This window comes from Acomys russatus, chromosome 5 (genome assembly GCF_903995435.1).
Source record: "Acomys russatus chromosome 5, mAcoRus1.1, whole genome shotgun sequence".
NCBI lineage: Eukaryota > Metazoa > Chordata > Mammalia > Rodentia > Muridae > Acomys > Acomys russatus.
Genome location: NC_067141.1, coordinates 11,309,053 through 11,326,954, shown reverse-complemented (window position 1 = coordinate 11,326,954; position 17,902 = coordinate 11,309,053). Strand labels below are relative to the sequence as shown.

At 49.5% G+C, this 17,902-nt stretch overlaps 1 protein-coding gene across 3 annotated transcripts in view; it reads right to left on the bottom strand.

Annotated features, from left to right (window-relative positions):
• Positions 1-17,902, bottom strand: part of Tacc2 (transforming acidic coiled-coil containing protein 2) — a 75,413-nt gene that overhangs the window by 15,430 nt on the left and 42,081 nt on the right. Inside the window, exons 4-10 of one of the 3 annotated variants that reach the window (XM_051145425.1) lie at positions 16,328-16,388; positions 14,384-14,585; positions 9,975-10,036; positions 8,878-8,990; positions 7,534-7,705; positions 6,193-6,333; positions 5,234-5,323 (exon numbers count right to left, since the gene is read on the bottom strand). In XM_051145425.1, the coding sequence (XP_051001382.1) occupies positions 5,234-5,323; positions 6,193-6,333; positions 7,534-7,705; positions 8,878-8,990; positions 9,975-10,036; positions 14,384-14,585; positions 16,328-16,388 (841 nt within the window). The remainder of the gene's footprint in view (positions 1-5,233; positions 5,324-6,192; positions 6,334-7,533; positions 7,706-8,877; positions 8,991-9,974; positions 10,037-14,383; positions 14,586-16,327; positions 16,389-17,902) is intronic. The other 2 variants (XM_051145426.1, XM_051145427.1) reach the window with 2 other exon arrangements.

The window sequence follows — 17,902 nt, the reverse complement described above, 5'->3', positions numbered from 1 at the left end:
AGTCTTGGCAAAGTCTCTATTTCTCCAACAGACATCTTCCTAGAGCACAAGCTACCAGCCTCTGGCAGCAGGGCAGCCAGAGCCCTCAGAAGAAGCGCCCCCTGGCGGCAAGGTAGAGGCTCTGCATAGAGGCCTTAGTTCTGCTCTGGGCAGTGGTTTGCAGTGCTACTTCTCTGAGGGAAGCTACTCCAGAAGTAACAGGAATATTATAGCCAGATTGTCACCACTCAACAACTGTAGTTAAGAAAAGCTCACAGACACAAAAGACAAAATAAAAAGGAAAAAACAAGCAAACCTTATTCTTTTCACTTTTTAAATGTGTTCCTTCAAAAGGGGTGGAGGGTGGGGGGGGGCAGTTACGAGATGGCTCAGTAGTTAAGAGCACTGGCTGATCTTCCAGAGGACTCAGGTTCAATTCCTAGCACCTACATGTTGGCTCACTTCTTAATTCCTGTCCCAGAGCATCCATTGCTCTCTGCTGGCCTCTGTGGGCACCAGGCATACACATGGTGCACATACAGGCATGTAGGTTAGACACCCATACATATCAAGTAAAATTTTAAAAATCTTAGAAAAAAAATAAAGTAAAATTTCAAAATGACTAGGAAATTGGAGCTGCTAAAGTCCGTCTGGTGCTTCTGAAGACAGATGCAGGGTGTGAGAGGCTGGGTCTAAAAGTTCTTCTGAGTGAGATTCAGTTCTGCCTCAGAGTAAAGCAGCTCCTTACAGTGCAAGAGGAAAAAAGCATGTAATAAGAAGATGAGCTTCCTGTCAGGTAGGGCAGGAGCAAACACGGCAAGGAACAAACGCATCAGAGATTGTTAATCCGCTTGGCGTCCTTCGTAAAACAAGAAGGGAAGGATGGAAAAGTAAACGCAGGTTTCTGAATGGATGCGAAGGAGCCAGAGGCTACGGCGTCATCCTTCACCCACAGCCCCACTTGGCATTTTCAGCTCAGGACCATGCGGCTGAGGACTCCCTGCCCCCTGCAGTTAGCATCAGGGCAATGAACTTCAGGATTCGCACCTTGGCTCCTCCTCCTTTCAGCCATGCGTGTCTCTCGCTGCTGTTTTTGAGATCACTTATTTTTAAACCCAGCTTTATTTTACAATCTGGACTTGCTGCTTCGCTCAGGCCAAAAGGCCGCCAGAATCCTACTTGCTAAAATATGAAATGGTCACAGTTCCAAAGGCACAGGCAGAGCTTTGCTGACACCTGACACCTGCCACCCTCCACGGGTTTCTAACACGCTGCAAATTGTGGAGTTCCTCAGGCCACTGCCTCCCTCTCAGGTCCTTGGGCAATGTGCCTCCTGCTGGCCTTGAAGGTAGGAGTCCCTGTCATAAACTCAGGCCCATGGTTCTTGTGACCCTTCCTTATTGCTAGGTCTTGGGGGACAGAGGCAGGACAACATGATCATGGCAGATCACTGTCCCCCAGAGTAGTTAGAGGCAAACTCAGTTGAGAGCAAACAGATCTGAAGCTTGGGGAGCCATAAGGTAAGGCCATGGACCAGAAAAACAAAGCTAAGGCTCGAGGCCTCCTGAGGTATCTGGGCCATGTGCAGCATCCTGGGAGAAGGAGGACACATCCAATCTGACAGCAGTTCCCAAACCCAGGGATTGCAAGGTCAGGCGAGGCCCCTGGCCCCACACCTCGGTCCCACTCCATGGGTCATCACCAGATGATCCGCCAGCTGGGCCTGCCCACCATCAAGGCCTGGCCTCCCAGTCTGTAAAACACAAGGCCCAGCCACTGACTCCAAAGCTGGAGAGCAAACAAAGCCCACCACCCGCCCTCCATCACTCTCCCTAGACAGCTCTTGTGGCTTCCAGGGATGCGCCTCAACTGTGGACGGAGCACCAAGTGGTAGAGGAAGAAGGGACTGCTGAGAGAGGTTCATGAGAGCCCAATGTCAACAGTGCTGGTTTCTTGTCCGTAATACACACTGTCCCTGACATGCTTGACAACAATACACATACATACTGCTCCTGACCCCTGACCCCTGACCCCCTTGGCCCCATTCTTGCTCCAGCTCACGTCAACTCTCATCAATGACAACCTGCTAACCGTCTAAGCCAGGTCTCTCTGAGGTATCAAAATCTGTTTGTCAAGCACGCAGAATTTGCCAACATACCCTTCTACCCAGACCTTGGAAGGACAGAGATAGGACCACTGAGGATGAACTCAAGACTGCTGCACTGTATATTGAGGGCTTTACTCAGACTCACTCCTTAGGGGACAAATGATACTCAGGCTCAGACAAAGCAAGTGTGAGAAATGGAACAAGAAAGCCACAGCCTGGAGGGAGTGGGAGCTACTGTATGAAAAATGTTTTTTTCAGTAATAAAGAGGGGATGGGGGTGGTGAACATGACCTTGGGAATGGGGAAGGGGCAATCCATGAGGTGGCCAAAGAGTGAACATGATCAAAGGACACAGTACGCACATTTGACGGTCTCAAAAAAATAAAGTTTAAAAATAACAATCATAAAATCAAAAGAAAGCAAGCCACAGCCGGATACCAGAGCTCCAGCTCCTAGGGACGCTTTAATTCTCTTTCTAACTGATTCTGAGCAAGAGGGCACAGAGCTTCTCACTGCAGTTCTGTGGAGGCTGACCCAGCTCCGTCCACCTCAGAGCTGCTCTAGGGAACAGCTGGGACTCCCTGCCTCCCATTTCCTGCTCATGCTTCATCCCCTCGAAATTATATCCTTCTTCTTAAGTGATTTGCGTGTGTGTGTGTGTGTGTGTGTGTGCACGCGCGCGTGTGTGTGTGTGTGCGCGCGCGCGCGTGCGTGTATGTGTGCGTGCGTACGTGCATGCGTGTGTGTGTGTGCATGCGTGCGTGTGTGTGTGTGTGCGCGCGCGCATGCATGTGTGTGCGTGTGCGTGTGCGTGTGTGCGTGTGTGTGTGTGTGTGTGCGCGCGCGCGCGTGTGTGTGTGTGTGTGTGTGTGTGTGTGTGTGTTTGATCCACAATTTAAAGTGATGCTGCCCAGAAAAGTGTGCTACATCATACGCATCTGAGATCCCACGGCAGAAAGGGCAAGCTGGCCCCACAGCCACTGCTTTGTATCTGTACGCTCATTGTCTCTGGGGCAGAGAGGGGCCACCTAGCACAGACACAGGAGAGAAGCCCACAAGGGGACGCCCCGCAGTGAGGTCGGTGGATCCTCAGGGGCAGGCTGGCTATAGCAGGAGCATCTATTTTCCACACACCAGGACTGCCAGGTATTTTCCAAAAGTGATAGAAGTTGCTACAGTAAATGTTCCTCCTAGCCCAAGATGGTTCCAGCTCTACCTCGACAGAATATTCCTCCGCACACACTTCTGAAGCGCAGCAGGGGGCGACTACAGCTTTCTCTCAGCCTATCCTCTGTTGTGAGTCTGTGTGGTGTTGCTGTCTAAATCAAAACCGGAACACTTGTTCTGAGACTGCTGCAGATAGGACGTCAACTCCAGCATATTCTTAGGAGACACGGTACCCGCCTCCCAGGAGGCTTTGCACCCAGCCTAAACTACTTAACAGAACGTGCCCAAGTCTACTTCAATACTCTGCAGGACAGGATACACCAGGTGTACAGTGGCCATACTTTAGGCAGTTCACTTTGTCTTAATGTTATTCTGCAAAGATTCAAGAAAGAAATCCAGTAGGGCAGAGGAAGCGGGGTCCTCATTGCTTTTCTTTCTGAAAGCCCCCCTTTCGTGGCAAACTCAACTCAAGTTTAGCAACATGAACGAAGATGTGTCTAGTTTGTTTACATTCTTACCCCTGCCCTGTGTCCCACTTTTCCCAGTCTGGACACCCACATTATGGTCACCTCCCGTCTCCAGGAAAGCACTAGGTTTACATTATAAATAGGGAGACCCCATGTGTGGTCTCTTGGGACAGAGCAGAAGCTAGGATTTCTGTTCCTAGTTCACAGCTGGGAGGGTCTCTGCAAATGACCCACAGTATGAGGTGGAGATAGACAGGCAGGTCCATTGGTGACCCCTGTTCTAGTCCCCACAGGCTGGGGGACTCTCAATATGCGGTCCTGTTTCCCAATCTGTAAAGTGAGACTTAGCTCTGCTTTCCCAGGAAAGGAGCTGTGGGAATCCTGTTGATCATCAAAACCAAAGTGCTGGCTAATAGCACCAGCACAAAGCTGCTGACTCGGATGGGCCCTATCTCAGAGAGTGAAAATCCAAGGCTCAGCAAAATTCACGAATTCATCTGAAGCTCAAACTACAGGGCAAAGCAGGGTCCAGCCCTATCCGGCACATAGTTCACTGGGCTGGCCAAACTCAGGGTGGGGCAGAGAGTGGACTGCGGCCACAGCTCACTGGCAGTTGAAGGGTAAGATGCCATCTACATGTCATTCTCATATAATAAGAATTATTACCCCAGCAAGGCACTGTGGAGCACGCCTTTAATCCCAGTGCTCAGGGAGGCAGAGGCTGGCGGATCTCTGTGAGTTTGAGGCCAGGAAACCCTGCCTTGAAAACAAAAGCAACAACAGCGGAATTATTGCCCTAAACCTAGAAGCCAGGTGGGGAGACTCTTTCACACTCCACTCACAAATCAAGGGCAGGCACACTCTGGTCTGTGAACCAAATGGGCTGCTACCCCTTCTGCGGAAAAAAAATATTTCCGTGGGATAGGTCACTTTTCTGTATACTGCCAGTCTGTATTGGTAACTCAGTGACAAAGGAGAGCAGCTGTGACAGAGGGGGTATGCCCTGCAATCTAAGATGTCTACTGCGGCTCTTTACCCTTGTGTGGATCACCATCCAATGCCTGGGACCAAGTCTTGTTATCACTTCCTACTTACTGTTGACCCTGAATAAAGTTGTATGCAACCTTCTAGGAAATAGCAAAGTTACAAATTACTTTGTCCCATAGAGGGACAAAGGGTATCTGTAGGAAAGGAAGATAGCCCCAGGGGGATTCTTTTTATGTCCTGGTGAACCAGTACAACCAGTTTTACACATAACTAGTCTACCACCTTACTCAAAGCCTCTATAAGCCCCTGGGCTTTTCCTGCTCCATCTGGCCGCATTACCTCATCCCCGACACGTGTGCCTCAGTGTGTGTTTTTGCAAGAGCCACACTTTCAGCTTCACAGAAATCACACTTCACGGGACACCCACAATGCTCGCCTGGCCAATGGTTAGCAAAGCAGCCCCTGGGCCCCAGGGCGCACACACAGCATTCCCGTAAGGCAGCTCACTGAAGCAGCAAACAGGTACCTTGGTATCCTGGCGGCTACGGGAAGCCAGGGCGATCTGCCTGGCCAGCTTCAGGGCTTCTATCCGCATGATGGCAAACTCTAATTCCTCCTGCCCAAGGGGTAGGGGTGAGCAAACCGTAGGGAAATGCATCAAGACAGACAGAAGGTTTTCCACATCCAGGAATGAATGTGCCACATAAATGCATCATGACAGGTACTTGTGGGAAACATACGCTCAGCTTTCTCTCACAACCAACACCTCAGCAGATCATGAAACAGGGGTTTAAATTCCTTTTTGAAAAAAAAAAAAATCACCTCTTTGAAGGCCTGTCAAGAAATATCATGCAGTCAAACGTGAACTAATTTTCAAAATAGGATGGCAATTTTTACTCTATCGTATTCCTTGGTTTCTTTCCATTTATATTTTGAAACTTGGCCGGCACTTGCCATAAATGGCCATGCATCTCTCAGATGTCAGTTAACAGTCTCTCTAGGTCTGCCTCACTTCCTGGTAAAGGGGAGAGCAAAGTAAGCTGTCAAATTTCCACTATGGAGATATGTGTTTTGGTTCCAGATGTATGACTGAGTCCAGATGGTATATCTATGGGAATCTGGGATCGTCTTGTGTATTTAAACAGCTTGGCTTGACCTGATACCTCTGATTTAGTAAATAAATCATAAAAAAAAAAAAACCAAAAAAACACTTTCTCTGGGGCTATCAATACATCTGAAAAAATGACTATTGGGACCAATTTCGCAATAGAAATAGAAACAGTCCATTTAGTAATCACATTATTTTTATAATTCTGGCATCCTGGATCTAGCACATACATATGTCAGTGTCTGGGAAGAAAACACTTCATCTGGAACATTCCAGGACTGCCTTGTTAAGTCCTGCCTCAGCTCAATTTGGCTCAAGGGTTCATTTTCTACTGAGGTTTCGACAAACTCCCAAAAGGTCACACGTGGGCTACAAACCTGAAGTTTCTGAGCAAATACTGGGGGGTTCTTTTCTGCTAAGTCAGGCTCCAGATAGTCAAGTGCACCACAGAGAGAGGCAGGATGGGCCAGCCTGGTGAGGAGGGCATCCGCAGAGGCAAAGGCCCCCTCTGGAGCGGTCTGAAGGCGGCAGAAAGGAAAACGGGAAATAGAGGAGAGTAGGAAGAGATTGATTTCAAGCGAGGAGCACACATTCACACAGAGCCCACCGCTGCATTACGGCTAAAGAGAACATCGATTAGCAGCCAATGCTCGTACCGCCATTTGGACCGAGACTGGTGGGCCCAGCCCCCTCTCCCAAAAGCAGGGCCTCGGGTGCCCTCCCCACCCCCTCCCAAGCCACCCATGGGTGGGAGGCAAGCTAGCTGATGGGTTTTCAGAATGCCAACATAATTCATCAAAGAATCGGCACCAAGGATAAATATCAAGGTTTGAGTAAGGGGCATTTTCTGCAGTGAAAAGATGACTTCATACAAGAAGGTAACTCCTAGTAGATTAGAAAGACTTCCAAGGGCAACTGGGCAGGAGACGAACCACCCCAAGTCTGCCACAGTATTTATATGCAAGACTGATCTGACATCTACGCCTTTTACTGTTCGCTAATTGTGTTTCCAGGATACAGCCCAGCATCCAACTGCCACATACAGACATAGCAGGTGCTCTCTAAATATCTGCAGCACAAGGCAGATCAAACTGCCTGAGAGAGAACAAAAGCAGCACACTAAAGTGATAGTTTCAAACCTCTATTAAGACTGCTAGGGAGGGAGGCAAAAGAAAGAAAAATATAATTGACCCAAATTGGCTTGGCAGACCCTCCTGTGGACATGACACACTCTGGGGAGACCACATGTTACAAGCAGGGAGTAAGGACAGTGAGGCCCTCAGCTCAGGGCTGGGGACCCTGCAAGGCTTCAGGAGGCCTTGGGAGAAACATGACGTCACACTTGGGAGTGTGAACAAGAGAAATCTCCCATTTCTGAGACCCGGAGAAACACAGCTGATCCCCCAAAGGAGGGTGTGCCTCTCCACGCCCTTCTTTGCCTTGCTGTATAGGCTAGAGGGGCGGGGGCTGGCGGGTCACAGCTCCCGCTTGTTCTTCTGGTTCAGTTTCAAGGAGAGAAAAATGGAAAACGAGCCTGAGCTGGATAAAGCCAGTGGCTGAGAATGGCAGTCACTGTGGGAGCAACGAGAGGCCTTTCCCTCACTGGGAGATGTGGGGTCTCCTGGGCTGACTGCTGTGGTCTAGGGCCAGAGTAAGCCCTACAGCCAGGTGAGCACGTTAGAGGGCCCAAGCCACCAAACCCCTCAGGCATCACTTACGATTTCAATCGCCTCTGCGGGGGTGCCCAAGGTCATGGCCTCTGGCTCCTTCTGGGAGGATTTCTCTGGCGCCTGCAAGAGAGGCTCCTGGTTGGAGGCCAGCCCCCGTGCGACAGGATGCTGGAGTTTCGTTGCAGCATTTACAAGGGCTTCCGTCTCCTCAAAACTTGACCTGAGGAAACAAAGTCAAAAACATGAGGGTCCTCTCCTTGGAGACTCACTGAAGTCTGTTAGAAAGCCCTGATTAAAGAGACAACGCCCCATCAGAACCAGGACTTCCAAGTCTGCATCCAAGGAGAGACTAAGGCCACATCTTCAGTGGCTACCCATCTAGAGGCAGGTGATTGTCCAGCTATATTTAAGGGCTAACTGACAAGGGAAGAACAGACTACAGATGCCTTTGTCAAGGGGACTGAGCTCTAGAGTTTAGGGACCAGCCAGCAGCTTGCTTGTCTACTCTGGGAGAAGAGGTTATGCATCACACCCACTTTGCTTTTCGAATATGAAGATATGCACCTTTGAGAAGATGAAATAAGATGCACTCAGCATGGTGCCCGCCCTCTGGGGCCATTCCTGGAGAGACGACATCACTGCCCTCAGCATCACTAACACCTAACCATCTGGACAGATTCTGGTCGGCAGGGTCCACAGGTTAAGTCTGAGAAACCAAAGCAAGAGCTTCGAATCCCGCTCAGTACAGGGCAGGCATCCAGTGGGGGGTGTGACGACCCAGGTAACGGAGCTGCGCCTCATACTCGCCCGATCACAAAGGGCCTCATTTAGAACGTGTGCATGCAAATACTAATGACCAGATTAATAAGAAAAGTCTGTCACGTACTTCACATGTGCCACGCACTCTGATACGGGCTTTTCACACATCAACTGGAAGCCAGGTGACCTGTGTGCACCACGCGGCTGCTCTGGGGACCGATAGTCTCCTTTAATCTCCCTAAACCCCTAGAGGTCACTTTATTCCTCTCATTTTACACTTAGGGAAATTGAGGCATAGGGCACCCAAGTAACTCTTACCAGATACAGAGCTGGAACACTCTCTCTCTCTCTCTCTCTCTCTCTCTCTCTCTCTCTCTCTCTCTCTCTCTCTGTGTGTGTGTGTCTGTGTGTGTGTGTGTGTCTGTGTGTGTGTGTGTGTCTGCTACAGGGTGCTGCCAGTCAGCTATTTCATACAGAGGGCCCTGGGGAATAGAAGTGACATGCCTGTGCCTTATGGACACACTAAATTATGGGCTACCCGCAGACATGCAATGGAATGAAGGCAGAGAAACAGCAGAAAGGTATAAAAGGACTTGGGGGCCTCTGGCCGAAGCCACATCATAGAAGTCATACCCTGAACACGGAGTTGGGGAATCCGACATCCGGACCGGAGACTTGACGGGGCTCTCCTGAGAGGTGTCAAACATAAGGTACAAGGCCTGCTTCTTCGGAGCGTCATCGTCCTGCTGCAGGAATCAAAGTCACACATACATTAGCTGGGTACAGTGGCCTGAGTATGCCACCTACATGAAGAAAGCACTCCTCACAAGGAACAACTTCAGTTCTCAAGTTCCCGGAAGAGAACGCTTGAGGCCACTAGGAGAGAGGCAGGAGGGTGGGTGAGGAGAGCCTGTGGAGACCCAAGGTGGGAATAACCTGCTGGCACTACTCTGTGCCCTGTTCAGCCCTCAGTGCTCATGGTGACAAACCCCAGTACTAAGGATGCAGAGCCAGTCAGCCAAGCTCTCAGTCTTCACAATGGAACTGAGGGGCTGGGGGGGGGGGGCGAGGATTGGCAACACGCTGACCGCAGTGATGAGCACTGTGGGGGTTGAAATGAGATGTCCCCCACAGTCTTGGGCATCTGAACACTTGGTCCTCAAATGATGGGGTCTGGGAGGTTTCGGAGGCGTGGCCTTGCTGGAGGAAGGTTAGTTACCGGAGGCGGGCTCTGAGGGTTTAAAGACCGCTTCCTGCTTGAGGTTCAAGATGTGCCTCTGCTCTGCTATCATGGATTCGTAACCCCCAAATTAACCCTTCTGTGAGTGGCCTTGGTCATAGCGTTGTATCACAGAAACAGGAAAGTAACTGAGGCAGACTCTCAAAGAGAGAGACAGAAATGGCAAGGCCTTTTTCTCCTTGGCTGGGCAGGAGGGACATGAGCAGACACCAGAACAGGGGCTACGGCTCAGAACCCTGGAGTCTATCCACGCTCAAGGCCTAAAAGAGAGCTCGGGTGGATCCGGGCACTGACCTACAGTGTGAAGCTAAGAGAGAGGACAAGGCGTTACCAATAAGGTGGTCAGACTCATAACCCAAGGCCTGGAGCAATGAGCCTAGGATTAGGGTCTGGCATCTCTATGTAATGAGACAACCCTGAAGGACCCCGAGAAGCCCTGATGGAGACCCCACAGAAGCCCCTGCCAGGCCAGTGCATAGGAGGAACTCACAGGTAAGGAGGAGCCGAGTTTTTCCATGTATTCAATTTCGTAGGAGTTTCGGTAATCCAGCTCTGAAAACAAACAGGCAAGATGAGCGCAAAGGGAAGACAGAAAGGCCCAGCCCAGCAGTGGGCGCACTGAGCTTTTGGGGACCATCACTGACACACTCTTCGGATCCAGAGAGGCACAACTCAGCTACCTTCAGCCTGTAAGCTTCCTGCTGGTAGGAGTGTGGGCCCTTAGACATGTGACTGAGTCCCAAGGAAACGAAGCTGTGTGTCCACACACAGGTCAGCCATGGGCCGACCCAAATGCTTCTGCCATGTTCGGACTGGAAGGCACATGTGCTTTGGAGTCTTTTTTTTTTTTTCTTCTTCTTCCTAACTATTAAGGGCTACACATAGAAATCTCATTTGCTCTCAATTCTAAACCTCACAGAGTAGGCCTCAAGGTAATTCAAGTCAATTAGCCCCCCTTTTCAGCCCAGGCCACACCAGGCTAGGAAGGGTTCCACCACTCGCTCCAAGTGGTACCTGTTTTTACAACTTCAGGGATGGCTAAGTCACTGAAGGATGGAGCTATTTCATACCGAAGAGGTCCATAGTTATTTTAAAAGAGCCCTCTCATAGCCAAGGACCACTTTGGAGAATTACCTCACACTGGGACACTGAGCAACAAAAAGGACTTAAGTGTTTTCCTGAATCTAATGGCTAGAGCTTTGCTAGGCAAGTGTCCTGGGCAGGAGGTGAAAGGTCATCATTTCTAGGACCAGCGAAGTCAACTGAGCTGACTTCTCTGAACCTACTGACTCAACAACAAAAATGAAACCCAAAGTGCCACGCTGTCCCGGATAAAATGACAAGGTAGTGGCGGCGCACGCCTTTAGTCCCAGTACTCGGGAGGCAGGAGTTCGAGGCCAGCCTGGTCTACAGAGCTAGTTTTAGGAAAGCCAGGGTTACATAAAAAAAAAAAAATCCTGTCTCAAACAAACAAACGAACAAAAAAACAAGGTATAACACAAAAGTCCTACAGTGAATTGCACAAATGTGAAGGATTATGACCAGCCTTAATTAACGGTTGCTCATCCTAACATTTCTCTTTAAGCCCATATTGTTTTTTATTAAGGGGGGGGGGGCGAGATGGACAGAGAGCCCTGTCCCTTCTTAGACTCTGTTATGAGACAATCATGGGGCCCACCCGGATGGACAGCTTGCCCTCGGCTGGATGTGAGAGAAGGGGTTGAAGTGGTTGTACACAGGGAGGTGGTGCCACCAAACGGCCATGCAGCTCTGTGGGTCTAAAGCAACTGCTCAGGTCTGCAGAGATGGCTCAGTGGTTAAAAATACGCACTGTTCTTCCAGAGGGATGGGGTTCGGTTCCCAACACCCACTTTGGTTGGCTCACAATGGCCTGTAACTCCAGCTCTTCCTCTGGACTCCAAGGGCACGCGTGCACACGATGCACATGAGCTCATGTAAGCACATATTCATACGCAAATAAAAATAAATAAACTGAAAACAAAATAAAATGAAAGCAACTGCTATCAGGGTCTCCTGGTTCCCAAGGCAGGTGAGGTCCCAGAGACAGGCTTGCCTGATGTTGCCTCAGCTTCTCCTTAAGAGAGCAGATTTGGTTCCACGCCACCACATCTGGAATCGGTGCAGAAGAGAAGGGCAAAGCACACATAACCATCTCAGCGTGTGGGAGCACCGGGAGATTCTGGAGGCAACACAGTAAGGTGACGCTCAACCCAAACAGGGCACTGCAACTCCTGGCAGGTAACCGCGAAACTACTGTCCTCTGGGATTCTGAACTAGCAAAGACAATGTGCAGCTCTTCAGCACTGCTTGTGTGCCCAGGGAGGTCGGGAACAGGACTAGCTCACTCCCTTGTCTTACAGATGAAGGCAGGAAGCCTGACCTAGCCTCACCTCTACAGCAGGATAGAACCGCAAAGCCAGGCAGACCTGGCATGCTCAGATCACCCCAGGCCCTCCCCGCGCTAACTGAGCTTCTGTTCCCTCAGTCTTGACGTGGGAAGCTATAGGTCCAACACAAAGCTTGGAGGAAACGAAGCCCTGTGTGCAGAATTGGCAGTCTCTGCTTTACTCCTCTCTCCTGTAGAATTAGCACTGCTGCAAAGGGGTGTTCAAATAGTAATTATGATGTCTAACCCAGTGTTTCCATTTCCTGAGGTTGGTGACTTCCGGACGATGAAGCCTCAGACCACAGCTGCAGCCCTGAACTGATTCATTCTGGGGATCACATAGGCACCCCCAGATGTCTGATATGCAGAACAAGAGGGAAAATCTGATGAGAGGGTTCTACATCCAGGGGGTGTTACAGAGACAGACACAGCAAGGCCAGCGCTTCCAACGCTCCAAGGCCACAGTGTCTTCCCGTGGACGGATTCTACCACCCAACAGCTAAAACTGATTAGCCCTTGCCAAATCTTTACTGATATTTTCTGAGGAGACAGGTTTAACAAGAGTTTTGTTTCAAAGTTAAATATGTGCCTATTTGCTGAATTCTCTTTTCCCCTCCCTCTCTCTCACCCCCCCCCCCCTGCTTCTGTATCTCTGTCTGTCTCTGTCTCTCTCTCCCTCTCTCCCTCTCTCTCTGTCTCTCTCTCTGTGGGTGTGTGCACACCACAGTGCATGCATGGATGTCAAATGACCTCGGTTGTCATTCTCTGCCTTTCACTTGCTTAAGGTGACTTTTCTTGTTTTGTTTGGTTCTTTCAGATGACCACTATGCTTCTAGAGATTCTCCTGTCCCTGCCCCCACCTCCCTGTCAGAGTGCTGCAGTTACAGACACTTGTACTGTGCACCAGGTGTTTACAGGGGTTCTTGAAATCTGACCCCAGGTCCTCACATCTGCACAGCACCTACTTTTTACCCACTGAGCCATCTCCTTAAGCCTTCCCTGTTTGCTGATTTTTGAAGAGACAATTGTCAAAAACGTTTAGTGAACTATTTTAGTACACAACCAACACACTGCCAGATCCAGTGTGTTTTAATTCTCAATACCAAGCCCAGGCTGGTTTCTAAATGCTTTTCTCTGCTGTTTAGAAGTTTCTTTCTTTCTTTCTTTCTTTCTTTTTAAATTATTTAATTTATTTTATGTGCATTGGTGTTTTGCCTGCATGTATGTCTGAGTGAGGGTGTCAGATCTTGGAATTACAGATAGTTATGAGCTGCCATGGTGGGTGCTGGGAATTGAACCCCAGTCCTCTAGAAAAGCAGTCAGTGCCCTTAACTGCTGAGCCATCTCTCCAGACCCTTAGACGTTTCTTATCTAGCTTAAGAGAGGTAAGCTAGTGGAGAACTGGAGGTGCTATCAAAGTGGCAAGTAGGATGCTTGTGGCCAGATGTCCCCACTGCTTCTGGGACCTTAGGCTCCTCTCCTTACTCAGGCCCCTATACGTCATGCAGATGATGGCTGTCACAAGGATCAAATTGACTGAGCGGGTACTCAGGTAATTACCTGCCCTGGCCTTGCATTTCTTTTATCGCAAACCTGTGATGTTCACAAAGTGTGAGGATGTGGAAAGGAATCAGAGTTGTTGCCTCCAGTGAACAAGCAGCCCAGCAGTGAACAAGAAGTGCACACGCATCCTCCTCACGGCGTCACCAGCCCCCAGATCAAGCATTAAAGGGAAGCAGTGGATAGCCAGGCAAAGGCTGAGTGAGGCAGGCAGAGGAGGGGAAGGGAGAGTGAGCTTCTGGTTCTCCTGCCTCTACTTTCCAGGCTGCCGGGAGTATAGATGTGCACCACTACACCTAATGTTCATGTAGTGGAGAATGAGCTTCATGCATACCCTGTACCAACTGCGCACACCCCAGCCCTAGATACATGACTTACTCCCACCCAACTACCAGAGAGAAAGCAGAAACTGAATACACAGCACAAAGGAAGACACCAAGATAAGACACGTGCAAGGGACCGTCCCAAAGAAACCGAGTCCTCATCAGCAAGCCAGGGGGGTAAATCTCCGGCTCCAGGCTTGATTAAAATGTGTGGCCATATTGTCTGACCAGCCTATAGGGGACATGAACAATGAGAGCACCGAAAGACCCATAGGTGGGTTGACCTACGGTTCAAGTTCAGTGTGAATGACATTCCTTTGGAGCTGTGTCTTTCAGAACTATAGAAGATACCATAAGCCATACAGCCAAGAAGAAGCAAGTAAGGTTTCAGGGTCTGGGTTACAAGGTTCTAATCTGGTTCTCAGCAGGCATCATGGGATCAGGGGGCAGCTGCTCTCAAGCCTTAGCTTTGCATACAGTGGGAGGTGTGCAGACCGTCACACGGGTAATGGTTACCTGGCTGACAGGTATCTTTTCTGGCTCTTTGGCCCCTAGAGACAGTATTCTCCAAGGCAAGGTGTGAGTCCGGCTGGCCACCGAGTTGCTTACCCTCTGAGGGTGAATTGAATTTGGTCTCATTTACAAAGTTAGAAAGGTCCGAGGGCTGTGGGAAGTCCTGTTTGTCAGCCTCCAGGTCCACTGTCATACACGTCCACTTCTGGCTGGTGACAGCCAGCTTCTCCTCATCCGTGGCATGGACTACTGCAGAGATTGCTGGGGGCGCTTCCGGAGTGGCAGCTGGAGTGGTGTCCTGTGAGGAGAAGGGACAGCCTCTTCATTCACCCAGTCTCTGGCCCAGAGCCACGCCCCCTCAAGCCAGGGAAACCCCTCCATCTGCTCCCCTGGGACTCTGACCCACAGAGCCCCTCAAGGAAATACCTTCCTTCCCTATGGATCTCCTTTACTGATGGTTGATTTCAAGGAGTGACCGTGGGCTTAATCAAAATGAGTTCATTAAAAATTTTAAAAGCTGGACATGGTGACTCCTGCCTGCAATTCTAGTATTTGACAGGCTGAGGTAGGAGGACTGCTGGGACCGTGAAACTAGTCTGGGCTATAGTGTACGATCCTTTCTCCAAGGACTGGAGATGTGGCTCCATGGTACGGTGCTTACCTTGCATGCACAGCCCTGGGTTCAGTCCCCAGCACTGCAAACAACAAAAAGCCTCTCGGTATAGTGGTTCACACCTGTGATCCCAACACTCAAGAGACTGAGGCTAGCCAGGGCTAAAAGTAGTAAGTACCAGGCCAACCTGAGCTAATGTGAGACCCGGTCTTAAAATGAAACAGTAAGTAAGTCTCTGTCAGCAACGCTGTCTAACCATCCTCACGCCAGTCCTTCAGAGGAGAGAAGGGGGTTTTACTGCCATTGTACAGGACAGCAAGAACCAAGCCGGGAGAGCTACAATTGGGCCTGAGGTCTCCTATGCCTGGAGCTAAGGTCCAGCAACTGAAGCTGGTTCAGACTTGAAGATCAATTTGTCTTACAACCCAGGAGGACAGCAAGGCTGCCTGAGGATCGCCTTGCCTATAAGGAGGGTAGGAGACATAGCATGAGCTTGTTAGAAATACTGCTAAGAGGGAAAGCCCCCACTTCTTTTTCCTAAAGATTTTATGGCTGGGCAGTGGTGGCACACGCCTTTAATCTCGGCCCTTTGGAGGTTGAGACAGGCAGATCTCTGAGTTCAAGGTCAACTTGGTCTATACAGTGAATTCCAGGACAGCCAAGGCTACACAGAGAGACTCTGTCTCGAAAAAAAAAAACAAAAAAACAAACAAACAAAAAAACAAAAACCCAAAAGATTTATGTGTATGAGTGTTTTGCCTGTGTGTGTATACATGTGTGTATTATGTATGTATATATACACACACATACTACACACATACATATATATGTATGTACACACACACACACACACACACACACACACACACACACACGTACGTGCAGTATGCACAGAGGCCAGAAGAGGGTGTTAGAACCCTGACGCAGACAGTTGTGAACCATCCAGTGCATATAGGATCAGAACTTGGATCCTCAGCAAGAGCAGCAAGTGCTTTTAACCACTGAGCCATCTCTCCAGCCCCAAGCCGCCACTTCTTAAGGGTAAGCTTCTCTCACTGTCCCACTCTAAGTCTGATGACAGCCTTATGTTATTCCTGATACGCATTCAGTTTCCCCCTATTTCCTCACTGCATCCATGGTTAAATGGCCAGAATAGACCAGAGGAATTCCTACCGTAAACCCAGCTCTCAACCAATTTCTCAGCTACTTCCCCTCGGCACACGCCTTGATCTCTGCCAAAGTGAGTTCTGGCCAGTTTTCCGTGTGTGTGCATGCATGTGTGCATGTCATATGTGCGAGTGTGTATATGCACTCATGCACGGCGTGTGTATGTATGTGCATGTACATGGTGTGTGTAGGTGCAAAGAAAGCAGCATTCGCTCCCTGCTCAGCAGTGTGTTACTCAAGGAATCGAGAGAGTACCATACCTGAGAAGGCGGATCAGACAGAGGAGACCGCTTTGGCGACTTCTTCACCCTAAATGTGTCACTGTAGATAAAACGGGAAATGTAAACATAGGGTCACAGATCATTCCCAAGCACCAGGTGCCTTCCCATGCCTCCCACCTACCAAACCCCAGCTAAAGGGGTCCATGGCAGCTAAAGGGATCCAGGCAGCTAACGGGGTCCGTGGCAGCAGCTTATTCCAACTTTTAAACTGATAATATTTTTGCCCCCAAGGGAAAGACCCATCAAGCTGAAAGCCTTTCAAGACAGCCATTTTGGAGAGCTGACCCAGAAAAAAAAAAAAAAATGCAGCTAAATTTAACTAACTGTTCTTACTTTTATAAAGTGAAGTTGTGGTGGGGAGACTAATCTGTGAGCCAACAGAGGCTGGGGGAGGGGCTAGAGGCTCATGACACTAATTAACAGGATCCAATTTTCTCATGGGTAAGGGGACGAAGCTCTTAATGAATAGCCAGAGGAGGCCACTCAGAAACAGACATGTCCTGGCTCCTGTGGGGATCCTATGAGCCCCTTGTAGGCACAGGAACACATAGCACAAAGCGTTCTTCTGCTCCGGAAGACTGGGTAGGCTGATGAAAGACAGAGTCCAGGAAGACGGTATTTTATGTCTGTCCCTAGCTGTGGTTAACAGACAAGGTTCCACACTCCTTTCTCCCTTTCCTCTTCTTTCTTAATACAAGGTAATGGAGGTGGGGCATCCACTGGAGGGCCCCAGGAGGAAGGGATGGGTTTTAGCATAAATAGAACTATTCGGTCCATTAGTCACCATGCTCTTGGGGTCATTCCTAGAGTCAGAAATGACCCAATCTGAAAACTAGGCCCTTCCTTCCTGGTTTCCACCCCTCCCCAGGATGGTTTTAGGACCAGGCAAAACTAGATCTTAGGTGTAGAGGAGGCGGGGGGGGGGGGGCCTCCCTTTAAACCCATCATACTCCTCTGTTTTCCATATTAGCTACATGGATAGAGAAATCTGGCACCCGAGTTCCTTCCTGCGTACTCTCAAATAAAACACTCCAACAATGGCATTTGATCATTAAAAAAAAATATATATATAAACCATAAATGATTATTTATAGCATTTATGGCATTTGCAAAAACAAAAACAAAAACAAAAACCAACAGTCCAGCCCCAACATAAGGCATATATTTATTCATGCATATAAATATATAATGTTTTTGTAGTTGCTACATGACTTGAAAATACTAAAGAAACTGCTTGGATAGGACAGAATTGGGAGACCCCATGCTACTGGGGGGAGGGGAGGCGGGTGCTGCCAGAAGCCTGGGTCCAGGTCAGCTTCCCCTGTAAGGGCAGGGAGAAGGCACATAGATTCAGAGCCCTGAGCCCTGCCTGGGCCCTAGATACAGAGGAACAGAGGCATATAGGTGGCCAGTTACATTGATGCCTGAAAAAGCATAGGTTAGGCATGTTAACATCCAGCCTAGACCTAAGTGGCCAGGAATGTGACCCAAGGCCCTCTGGCAATGGACCACAGCCTGGCCTCCAGGATGGTGATGCTTCACAATGAAACAAGA